This window comes from Loxodonta africana, chromosome 1, assembly GCF_030014295.1.
Source record: "Loxodonta africana isolate mLoxAfr1 chromosome 1, mLoxAfr1.hap2, whole genome shotgun sequence".
In the NCBI taxonomy this organism is placed as follows: Eukaryota; Metazoa; Chordata; class Mammalia; order Proboscidea; family Elephantidae; genus Loxodonta; species Loxodonta africana.
In genome coordinates this window covers 145,124,608-145,137,735 of record NC_087342.1, presented here as the reverse complement: position 1 = coordinate 145,137,735, position 13,128 = coordinate 145,124,608, and the positions used below count along the sequence as shown (strand labels likewise).

The 13,128-nt window shown below is 36.5% G+C and overlaps 1 protein-coding gene across 2 annotated transcripts in view; it reads left to right on the top strand.

The window, feature by feature from the left end:
• Positions 1–13,128, top strand: part of ME1 (malic enzyme 1) — a 236,940-nt gene that overhangs the window by 189,422 nt on the left and 34,390 nt on the right. For both annotated transcript variants that reach the window (XM_003404096.3, XM_010586445.2), the window contains one exon: positions 12,430–12,527. In XM_003404096.3, the coding sequence (XP_003404144.1) occupies positions 12,430–12,527 (98 nt within the window). The remainder of the gene's footprint in view (positions 1–12,429; positions 12,528–13,128) is intronic.

The window sequence follows — 13,128 nt, the reverse complement described above, 5'->3', positions numbered from 1 at the left end:
GGTAGAAATAAGGTTATAATGAGGAGAATTGAGTATAAGAACTGGAAAGATGGATGATTATAGATCATGAGTGAGATGTTCTAATGAACATCCAAGATGGATTAGTTCTGAGTGATAGCAAGCACCATGATGAAATTTAGGAGGAAGGTACCCAGAGTGGAATAAAAGTGAATGTTACTGGAAATGAGGTGGTCAAAGAAAAGTTCAAATGTAAAATGGACATGATAATGTTTCTCTCATAGAGGTTATGTTGAAGACAAAATAAGATAATGTTTTATCAACAGAAATATACTTCATAAATATAATTTTTAAAGTTTACCATGCTTAAGATCTTTAGTATGACATAGCTATGTAAATATAATGGGTTTAAAAATTATGAGCCTCTTTATACCTTTTGAGACACACTAATTGCTTATATCTTTCTTTTCCCCAAATCCTTTGGTTTTAACTACGTTGCTACTTTAATGCCCATTTTCATGGCAAAGATGCTTAAATTGTTTAAACTTTGATTTCTTCATTTTTGTATTAAATTTCATTTTGAATGAGGTATTCATGAGAAGTAAATATTTGTAGGTTTTCAGAAGGGAAATAATCTAAAATTTCCAGGTCTAAGAATTATAAATGCTAGGATGACAGCGTAATTTTAATGTGGTGTAATCTTAGCCTGAACATACCATGCGTGAGAGTCCCTTTTATGCTACAAACATAGGCTTTGTAGACCAACATCTCTAACTCAGTTATCAATTCATTTTACAGTAGTCTCCAAAATAGCCACCAGCAAATTATTGAATAAACCTATACTGTCCTTTCTTTAATATTTATTTTCCTTTTATTTTGTGGGGCTCCTTGAAATGTCCATACAGAAGTTAAAGACCAGTGTTACATAACTTTGAATGATTATGGTAGAATAAGAATCAGAGTTCAGTTTAAGAAAAAGAATGCAAAATCCAGATCATCAAACAAAATGAGCAATTAGAAATCAGTGTCAGACTTTCTGTCAGCCAAAGCCAGGGATTCAGAGAGCAGGGCCTGAAGTCCAGAGCACAGAAAATCTGAGACAGGTTGCCAGGCCAAGGTCAGGAGCACTGTATGTAGGGAGGTCCTGAGAATAATAGAAGACTATTCACCCCAGCAGCTTACCACTTTAGGCATTAAGTTTTCACCGCAACTAAAATGTCCTAAAATATTATCTGCATACATACATTCTGTGTTGTTTCCATGTAGGGTTTTTAGAGTTATCGCTGCCTTAGCCAACAAAAAGATAGGTTTGAGAAAACATGTCTAATCTCTGACCAGAGACCTTTGATAAGTTATTAGGGTTCTCACTAGAAATGACCAAACCATTTCATGTGTTTCTCTATGCCAAAATTGTGTCCTTAGTGACTCATTTTTTAAGCAGATGTGTTATTTAAAGATATTTTATGAAAAGCATTTGATTAAAGAAAAATATACTTAAAATTCTGGAAGATTAGTGATCTGAAGTAATCTTAAATGATATAGGTATTAGTTTAAAATTTACTTTAGACTTTAATATATTCTTATAAATTATTTTTAACTGGAAAAAATGCACAAATTAAATAGAGTAAAATAGTTACTATTAACAAATTGGACATTTAATTACGTAATCTCAAACTCACCAGAATTCCACAAATTCAAATCAAAAGAATAAGGTCTCAACCTCTGGTCTTTTAAAATCAACTACCGAAGAGATTTTTTTTCTCATCATAGCCTCTCTGAATGGCTGTTCTGTAAAGACAATCCTAATATTGCACCTTGAAATTTTAGCTATAATAAAGTAGCTTGATCTGTTAGATTTTTATTTAATAAGATAAATACAGCCTAATTTTGTACTTGGGAGAAAGATGAGGAAACCCTGGTGGCCTTAGTGGTTAAGTGCTACGGCTGCTAACCAAAGGGTTGCAGTTCGAATCCACCAGGGGCTCCTTGGAAACTCTACGGGGCAATTCTACTCAGTCCTATAGGGTCGCTATGAGTCGGACTTGACTCGATGGCAATGGGTTTGTTTTTTGGGGAAAGAAAGGTGTGGCAATCTGCTCCTGTAAAGACTATAGCCTTGGAAACACTATAGGGCAGTTCTACCCAGTCTTATAGGGTCACTATGAGTCCGAATCAATTTGGTGACAACGGGTGTATGGAATCTTCTATTGAATGCTTTGACAATTGAAAAGATCAAAATGAGAAATGATAGAACAGATATTTCACAAAAGAAGAAATGTCATTGACCAGTAAACATGTTTTTTTAAAGTTTAATTGTTGCTGTTTTTGTCAGCTGCCATCGAGTTAGTTTTGACTCATGGTGACCACATGTGTACAGAGTGAAACTGCTTTATAGGGTTTTCAAGGCTATGACCTTTTGGAAGCAGATCACCAGTCCTGGGCAGGTTTGAAAAAATTTTTTAAAAACTTACTAATCCACAAATGAGAAATTTATTTTCCCTCTCAAGCTGGCAAAATTTTTTATAACAAAATTTATTATTTATAATTCCAACAGTAATGATGCTTCACAAAACAGAGTATTCTCATGCACTGATGATGGATTGGTACAACTTTTGAAGCAGCAATACATATTAAAAACCTTAAAGACATTCAGATCTTCAACCTAATAATTCTATCTTAGGAATTTATCCTAAGGAAATAAATTTATATAAAACAAATGTACTGGAATACTTATTGCAATGTTATTTTAAAATCAGAAGCTTTCTAAATATCTAAAAATTGGGGTTTGGTTAAATAAATTATCATAGATTCATAGTGTGGAATATATAACTATATAAAATATTATTTTATCTTATATTATTAACATGGCAAGATAGTCCTAAGGTTTTTTAAGTGATAAAAGCATATCAAAATAGTAAGTATAGCATGAAATATTTTTTGTGAATTAAAATTTTCTTGATTATAGAAAAAATCTGGTAGAATGTTGAGAATGATTATCCCTAGACAATGGGATTATTAGTGATTTTCTTAAAATCTTTTGTTTTTCTGGATTTTAATTGTTTAATGCACTTGCCACAATGAGCATATATGTATAAATCAGCTTTTTAAGTTGAAAAAGATCAGATATGGCGTACTAAGTTATTGAGCCATAAGATCAAAAATACCTAAAGTATAATCTTTCATTAGCTGAACAATTTAATATCAAAAGCCTTTTACTTCCATCAGCATTCTTTTCACAGTGGTGTTGATATTAATTTATGTTGTAATTTGGGATTTGCTATAATGTCATGCAAATGGCATTGCATTCTTCATTATGTTACCACTTATTTGACACCACTTGCTTGACAGGGAGCCCTGGTGGTGCTGCGGTTAAGACAAAAGGTCAGCAGTTCAAATCCACCAGCTGCTCCTTGGAAACCCTATGGGGCAGTTTTACTTTGTCCTAAAGGGTCGCTATGCGTCAGAATTGACTCAAGTGCAGTGGTTTGTTTGTTCTATGAGTCAGAATTGACTCGACGGTACTGGGTTTGGTTTGGTTTTTTTGGTTGACAAACTGTTATATATAACTAATTATAGCGGACAAAATAAGTTATACAGAGAAAGAGAATAGCATTCTGACTATATTACTCTTTTCTCCTTTTCATAGATTTTTTTCTGAGTTAATACTCACTTGGTTTAACATTCAAAATTAATATTCCAAAACACATACGGTAGATTCTGTAATTGCCTTCCTGTGCATTCTAGATCTTTTTATGCTAAAGTACAAGAAAATTTTTAGAATATTTTGTTATATTAAAAATTATCTCATTACATATTTACTGGAAAAAGCACGAGTCAGAATGTAGGAATATTTTGTCAAATATTTTTAGTGCAAAATAATTTAATCTAGTGGAATTTTTTTCATTTTTTACTTTGTTTTACTGGTAATGAAACCCAACCATTTTGGGAAAATTCATCAAATAGATTTTTTCCTGTATCTTCAATCTCTACTGCCTTTTTCCCCCTTCGCCTATAACCATGCTTTAATTGCTTTCATTGTGAAAATGAAGGCCTCAACCCTGTATTCTCTCCTCCTGCAACTCTTGTCATTCTTTCCTTCAAACCAAGAATAAATTATTTGCCTACACCCTACATTCCTGCCACTCCCATGTCAGTTTCCATCTCTTTCTTATCTAGATGCTTTAAGGAGTACTCTGCACCTGCTTCACTCTGTTCATCATCTCTTATTTCCTTTTCAGCACACTGCCCTCCAACTAGCATGTATGGCACTGAAATAGCTCTCTGAAAAACCAAAGAGCCAAACCCACTGCTGTCGAGTCAATTCTGACTCATAGCAACCCTATAGGACAGAGTAGAACTGTCTAATAGGGTTTCCAAGGAGTGCCTGGTGGATTCGAACCACCAGTCTTTTGGTTAGCAGCTGTAGCTCTTAACCACTACTCCACCAGGGTTTCCTAGCTCTCTGAAAGGTCCTTGGTAATGTAATTACCAGATTCAATAGCCATTTTTCATTTCCTCTTTGACTTGACCTTTCTTCTATGTTTGTCACTACTTCCATCCTTTTTTTTTTCTATGCTGTTTTGCCTTCTCCTACCCCTTTGATCATTTCTTCTCAATCATTTACCCTTCTCAATCATTTGCCCAGTATCACATTCTTCTAGCTCTGCTCCTTAAAGGTTCATGCCTTTGACCACTCACTCTGAATAATGTTATCAATCCATCTGACCTGAATACAGCTACACATTTTCAAATTCTCAATCTTTACCTCCAGCCCAGATATCTATGCTGAGTTCCAAATCTGTGTGTCTAACTACCCTCTTGATATTACCGCCTGAATAATACATAGAGAGGAAGCACAAACACAGAATCAAACTCCTATTTTTTTTCTTCTGAACTTTTTCCTTACCCATTCCATGGATTTCATCACAAAAACCTCCTGATTTTATCTCTTAGCTATCTCTTTGTTCTCTTACCTCTCAGACAGTGTCTTCTCAACTATTATAATAACCTCCTAATTTGTCTACACACCTCTGGCCTCAACACTCTCAAATCCGTCCCCCACACTGTTATCTGAATTTAAAATTCTTCAAAAACATCTGTTATTTATAGTATAAAGGCCAGAGCTCTTTAGTGTGTACTAGAAGGTTCTGCATGTTCTGACCCCAACACTTTCTAGCCTCATAGCACTTTGCATTCCAGTAAGTTGTGTTTGCTTCAGCAACACCATTCTCCCTAAAGTTTCATGTATGTTCTCTCTCCTTTTATGATTTTGGAGGCTCAGTGCACAGTGGAGCTCATTTCTGGGTCTTTACTATAAGCCAAAAAAAACCCAAGCCCGTTGCCATCAAGTCAATTCCAACTCATAGTGACCCTATAGGACAGGGTAGTACTGCCCTATAGAGTTTCCAAGGAGTGCCTGGTAGATTTGAACTGCCGACCCTTTGATTAGTAGTGGTAGCACTTAACCACTACACCACCAGGGCATTGGGGAAATATAATTAAAAATCAACCCCCTCCCAACTCAGAAAACCTCTCCTCAAAGGAAAAGAGAACGAAAACAGTTTTATTATTGAATAAGCATTAAACCAGAATGTGATGCATCACAGGCAATCTGCGAAAGAGATTGCAAAGACAAAAAGAAATCTCATCCTCTACATAGCCAAGTAGATGCAGCCCGTTTCATACATGGTCTGAAGGTAAACGAGAGCTAGTCCTCAAATAAGAGTTTATCAGCACCATTGTTACACATTGTTTATCCTAAATTCACCTGGTTATTGTTGTAGTCACCAACAAAAACCAAAAACCAAACCCAGTGCCACTGAGTCGATTCCGACTCATAGTGACTCTACAGGACAGAGTAGAACTGCCCCATAGAGTTTCCAAGAAGCGCCTGGCAGATATGAACTGCCAACCCTTTGGTTAGCAGCCGTAGCACTTAACCACTACGCCACCAGGGTTTCCACCAGGGGTTGTCAATTGCCTTTATCCAAATGAAATATAAACTTCTCACATCTTTATGAAAGAAGGTCATTTTACAGATTGGAGCCCACAGAAGTTAGACTCTTACCCCTCCCCCGCCGCCCCGAGAAACTGAGAGAATCATCTTCCATACTGATTACATTTTGAAGAGGTGGCTATCAAGACCTTGAGGAAACATTATTGGTTGTAAATCTGGCAAAAGTTTATTTAGCGTTTCAAGACAATTTCTCAAGAGGCAAAAATATGTGTATATATATATATATTTTTTTTTTTAACAATTTTCTAAAGTTAATGCTCTAAGAAATAGGGAAGGGGGCAGTCTCTTTCCTTTTTGCATCAAGGAAAATTGTATATACATTTTTTTTTTCTTTTCAATATTTACCCTTACAAAAGTAACCTGTTTGGGACATTTTCTTAAGGAATTCTTCATATCAGTCTCTTTGGATCTTTTCTCTTACACTAGTCAGATTCCACACAAATGATTTTTCTAAAATCATTCATTAACTTTCTACCAGTATTTCCTGTGGAGTCTCCATATCATGTCAGCTTTCACTTAATCTTGCTTTCTTTTTGACACCCTTGCCGCCAGTGATCTGTGATGTCCTACAGCCCAGAAATCCTCTCCAAAAACAAACTTGTTTTCTTCTAAACGTCCAGAGTGGGTGAGGGTCAGCTATCTGCTACAAGGGGAGAGAAGCACACCTGGATTGCAACTACTTCTTAACAGAGGAGACCTCCTGTTTTTATAAGGAGCCCTGGTTGCACAGCATGTTAAGTGCTCGGCTGAAACTGAAAAATTGGTGGTTTGAACCCACAAGCCATTCTGCAGGAGAAAGACGTGGCATTCTGCTTCTGAAAATACTATAGCTTTGGAAACCCTATGGGGCAGTTCTACTCTCACGTAGGGTTGATAAGAGTTGGAATCAACTCTGTGGAAATGGGTTATTTGTTGTTCCCTGTTTTTATCTGCTCCTTCATCCTCATTTCCAGAGGCCCTTGGTGCTTCCTGTATCTGAGCCATTTGAGAGTTTTGCTGTTTGGGTCTAATTGCTTCTTAGCTTCTCTCACTGCTAGCCAAGAATCCAGCCTTCTCAAGTCTGCTAAGACAGTTACCATTTGCCCATCTGCCTTCCAGCTTCTAAATTTGTGTTGTTAATCTCTTCTGCTGGTTTCTCTGATCATGTGAATTTATATCTTTTTTTTTAAATCCCTTTTCTATTGGTTTAGTAGAGTTTGTTGAGAGGAAGGAAAGCTAAATGTGTGTATTCAGTCCCCTATTTTTAACAAGAAGTCATCCCTGTCTCCATATTGCACATGCTTGTCCCGCCTACTGTGTCCTCCTATCTGTCTCTGTTCCTGGCCCTCTCACAGTAAACCTTCAACACTGTGCTCAGGTGGTACCTACTCTAGATGTCTTGGCTCCTGCCTAGACAAATTCACCTATCCTCTAACACTTCTGGTTCATGCACTTTACGTGGTCTATTTATTTAACAGCACAGAGGATTGTAATTGTTTCATTGCAGTCTCCCTTACTATGTATACACGATAATTCCAATTAGATTTAATAAATTGTTGCATTAGTAGAAGTCATTCTTGATTAAAAGATCAGACTAATATTAGATACCCCAAATGACTGTGGCTTCTGTTTATATTGAAGTCATATTATATACAAATGTAAACAAGGTTTCTAAAATTTTAAGAAGATTCTATCTCTTTAGTATCTTGCTAACAGTGTTAAATATTAAATGCTGTTTAAAACTGTTAGTACAGATTATGAATTTCAGCCTTACTTCTGTCTGATTTACTAAAAATTTTAGTTTTAACACTTAAACAAAAGCTATTATAAAATAATTTATTGTGAAAAACTTACATTTTTATGAAATATCAGTTAATTTTTCACATTTACTCCCTTCACTGCAATGAAATTTAAATCAAGGTAGTACCAGGCCATGTGGAAGAATCATGTTCAAGTTAACTTTCTGGTAGTGCTAAAGATATCCTTTGGATTTTTTGTTAATTCTGCGAAGAGAAGTTTAGGTGTCTTATACGGCCTCAGGAAATATTATGAGATACAGGTTTAAATATAAGGCTATGATATCCAGTGTGGCTAGACCTGTTTTTGTTTTGCTTTATTTGGAGCAATCTCTTTAAACCTAAAGCATTTTGAGTTTTAATACAGAATAATCTAGGATAACCATGTAAAAATAAATCATCACTTTATAGTTAGTTTCTTTTGGAATATATTGTCTTTCTGACCTTACATGCCCAGTTCTGTTTAAAATCAAAATGCTAATACAAACACAGTGATTGCTGATTGTCTTAGTTATCCAGGGCCGCTATAACAGAAATACCACAAGCGTGTGGCTTTAGTGAACAGAAATTTATTTTCTCACAGTTTAGGACTCTAGAAATCTGAATTCAGAGCACCAGCTCAAAGGGAAGACTTTTCCCCTGTGTCAGCTCTGGGAGAAGGTCCTTGTCCTTTTGCAGCTTCTGCTCCTTGGTTCCTTGGTGATCTTCATGTGGCGGAGCATCCGTCTCCCTCCATCTGGGTTTCTCCTGTGCCTGACCTCTTTTATACCTCAAAAGTGGTTGGCTTAAAACATGCCCTACACTGACACGGTTTCATTAACATAACAAAGAACCCCTATTCCCACATTACACCCACAGGTTATAAGGATGAGGATTTATAACACATAATTTTAGGGGAACATAATTTACTCCATAACACTGATGATACTTCAGCTTGGACTCTGACTGGTTAGGTTAAGTGCTTGTGATGTTGGTGGACTCTATAGAAACCCTTAAAATCCTAGACTAAGAGTTGGATAGAAGCTTTCTTGCTGTTGTTGTGGTGTTCTGTCCAGTCAGTTTCAACTCTTAGTGACTTTGTATGACAGAGGAGAACTGCCCCATAGGGTTTCCTAGACTGTAATCTTTACAGGAGCAAATCACCAGGTCTTTTCTCCCGGGAAGTTACTGGTGGGCTTGAACCAGCAACCTTTGATGGTTAGCAGCCCGGTGCTTAACTGTTGCGCCAGAGCTTAGAGTTCTTCAATTCCAACCCTCTAGCCAGTTTACTTCAAAAGAACCTGAGATCACTTGAAATACTATTTGTGAACAACTGCTTACTTAATGACCAGATATTTATACCACTTTTTCTAATTTAAATTCTCGTTCATCTGTTTAATAACTCTAATGAGTTTATCTTGATTTGCCAGACACATATTCTAACCGTCTCATGACATCTGACTTACCTAGATGAGCCACATTTTTGTACAGCCTCTTCAGATAAATAATGCATGGAAGAGTGGCTTTTGCATAATATGTGACTTAACCGCAGTTCAGAACTTATTGGAGTGGTAGATCGAAATTGCAAGCATTTAGTTTTTTGTAATACACATTGTATCCCTAATTTTGAAACATGTAAGAGACAAACAGAGGGCCTTCTGCAACGATGGTTTCTTGTGGCCTTATTTATGACTACCAAATCTTACAAAAGAGAAACAAACTAAAAGATTGAAAAGAACAAATATACTGCTGGTGAAATGTTGAATGTTTTCGTTAATTGGCATCCATTACAGTTCATCACTGTGTCATTCATCAAACCTATCCTAATGTATCTTTAGTTTTGTTTTCTTTTGTTGTTTTAAAGTTTAGCTAGGCTTCCTCCCCAGCTGAGTGATTTAGGGAACATAATAGGTAGAAGGTTACTTTAGAGGAGTAATCAACTGACCAAATGTAGATACAGCGGGAAAGCACTGCTGGGAGCTACAAGGTTTTATTTCAGGCATGAGCTATAAAGAAGTTGAGCTGTGCAATTAAGTTCAAAGCAAGGGAACCGCTCTGTGATCTGTGGATGCTTATATGGCACAGTAATACAGTTAGAGCTGGTGCAGTTTCTGTGCCTGTAAGGCATGATGAGGAAAACACAATTTTTATCCTAGATAAATTTTATGTTAATTTTTGTCTAGCATCTTTGAGATCCACCAAAGCTGATCATACAGAGAAAGCCAATTAAAAAATGTAAAAGCTGATTTTACTTGCTATTAACCATTAATTTTTCAAATTAAAACATTAAATTCAAAATGTATTATCAAAAAAATGTCATTACCACCAATGCCATTATCTTGTGGGTCCTTTTTGCATGTGCATTATTCTAGGGGCTAAAGCTATAAAAACACAGAGTAGCAAATATAACCCCTTCCTTAGCACTTAAAAAAAAAAACTATTTGCATCTGTCAGTCATACGAGTAGATATTTGTGACATAATTCAAATGAGTTTCAATAAAGGATAATTAGAAGGTAGTTTATGATAATAGCTGAATGAAGAGTCTAGACTTAGGATGCATCAGTTCAAAATCTGACTTGGCAGCTTAGGTGTTCTGTGACAACGAGAAATTTCTTAACTTCTCTGAGCCTCATTTTCCTCAGTTGTAAGGTGGGAAATATGACAATACCTTTACTTATCTCTTAGGGCTGTTGTGGGATCACCTGTGTAAAGCATTTAGTATAGTAGTTTGCATATAGTGGTGTTGTTGTCATGTCAATTCTGACTCATAGTGACCCCATGTTACAGAGTAGAACTGCCCCATAGGGTTTTCTAGGCTATCATCTTTATGGGAGCAGATCCCCAAGTCTTTCTCCCACAAAGCCCCTGGGTGGGTTTGAATGCCAACCTTTTGGTTAGCATCCACATGCTTAACTGTTGTGCCACCAGTGCTTCACAGGGTTTTCAAGGCTGTGACTTTTTAGAAGCAGATTGCCACGCCTGTCTTATGAGGCCCCTGTGGGTGGGTTCAAATTGCCAACTTTCTGATTAGTTGTCAAGCACTTGACTGTTTGAACCTCCCAGGGACTCCAGATGGTAAATAAAAAAATGTTTAAATTCCTCCATCATAGGTTAAGTGTGGTACCTCTTGTCATTACCTGTTTAATTATTTGTCTCTCAGACTAGACTGTGAACTCCTTGAGTAACGAACTGTAGCCTATTTACTGTTGTACTTACAATATCTAGAACATTGTTATTGCTCAGTAAATGTTTATTGAATGCATGAACAAATTTATGATTTTAATATTTATGCGTGTCAACATGTATGCTACTTTAAAGTGTTTCACCTGGAAGACCCTAAAATTAACATAACTAAAATACCAGGAGCCACTTTAAAGTCAGTGGAACAAGCACATTGCCATCTGTGCTAATGTGCACAGCTGTTCTTGTTGTATGCCGCTGAGCTGATTCCCACTTGTAGTGACCTATAGGACAAAGTAGAACTGCCCCATAGGGTGCTAGGCTATAATCTTTACAGGAGCAGATTGCCAAGTCTTTCTGCCATGGAATGGCTGGTGGGTTCAAACCGCCAATCTTTCTGTTAACAGCCAGGTGCTTAACCATTGTGCCACCAGGGCTCCTTAATTAAAACATGGTAAAAAGAAGAGTAGAGGAGGGGAAAAAAAAAAAGAAAACAAGGTCAAGGGACCATGTAGTAGAAAGGGATAGTTGTAGCCACAATTGTTTGAGTGCTGCTTTGTATACTAGTGCCAAAGGGGCCATTTTGGATCCAAGATGAATATATTATAATGAACTGTGTCCTTTGAAAGTCACGTGGAGCAAGGCAGCAGCAGGACAGTCTTAGGCATGTGCGTGCTTTCTTGTTTTTCCTTTGAAGGGATTAGAGCCTACTTTGCAGGAGCTTTAAGGATCTAAGCCAGATTCACAATCTTAGAAGAGTGTTTACATGTCAAATCCTGTTATAGGTTTGAACTCCATCCTTTACCAGAAAGTAGCCATTAGTGTAAAGCAGAAATTTTACTAATCTTGCTTTACCGCTGATAAAGCTATAAGATGCAATCCGAATTATTTTCTGTTTCTGCTCTCTTTCCCTTGGACTCTTTAGGGATTTTTCCCTAACAAAATTCCGTGAAAGCAAGAACTTGATCTGTTTTGTTTACTGCCAGTTTGGTAGCACTTAGAGTGATGTCCTGGCACAAGTAGTTATTCAATAAATATTTGCTGAGTGAACAAAAGCATTTTAGTGCCTCTGCTAAAGGACAGTCTGTATGTAATAGTTTCCACCTCTGAGATAAGCAAATTATAACTAACTCTTAATAGTACATTCAAAACTATGGGTAATATATTTTAACAAGAAAAAAAATTCTCTCAATTTATTCAGCTAGTAAGCAAGTCAAAATGGAATCCAAATAAGAATCTAAACCCCAGGCTCTTATTCATTGCAAAACCAAAAAAAGTCACAGAATATTCTTTTTGGGAAGCTTTCAAGAATAAAATTAAGCTGCTATCTTAAAATATTGATGTCAGTAGCCTGAGAATTTCACCTTGTATGCAAGCATGGGGTCATATAACTGCAAGCTCCCTTTCCGCACCAATTAACTTGTTGCTTGATGATTTCAAGATGTGAACAAATAATTGAGGCTTAGAATTTGGCAGGAACTTTTTGAGGATCACTCAAAGGTATTTATTACTTGTTTTAGGAACAGCATCTGTTGCAGTTGCAGGTCTTCTTGCAGCTCTTCGAATAACCAAGAACAAACTGTCTGATCAAACAATACTGTTCCAGGGAGCTGGAGAGGTACCTGCCTTATATAATGCTTATATTCTCCAAAACTAACAAACATATAGTTTTAATTACTCATTAATTTGAGGTTTAAGGTATTCTTTTAAATTTTTATTGTATTAGGACTATAGGCTTTGTTGAAAGATTCCTAAATCAGGTATTGAGACATGTTAATTTTTTTCATAAGGGACTTTATTTAGTATAGAGATATATTTTGCAAGTTTTTAGTTGGTAAGATTATCAAATGTTGCCATAGGTTTTTGTTACTCATATTTAAGGTGCTACGCATGAGGAAACCCTGGTGGTGTAGTGGTTAAGTGCTACGGCTGCTAACCAAGAGGTCAGCAGTTCAAGTCCGCCAGGCGCTCCTTGGAAACTCTACGGGGCAGTTCTACTCTGTCCTATAGGGTCGCTATGAGTCGGAATCGACTCGACGGCAGTGGGTTTTTATGCATGAGGAAAAAGTTTCCAATATATGAAGACCTTTAAGTATTTAAACTATTATATCTGATGCTGACCTTTAGCATCCTCCAGTGTCACATGCAAAGCATTTCTTCTTTAATTCACAATTCGATGTGTGCCTATATAATTATATACATATTTTTAAGAAAAAATA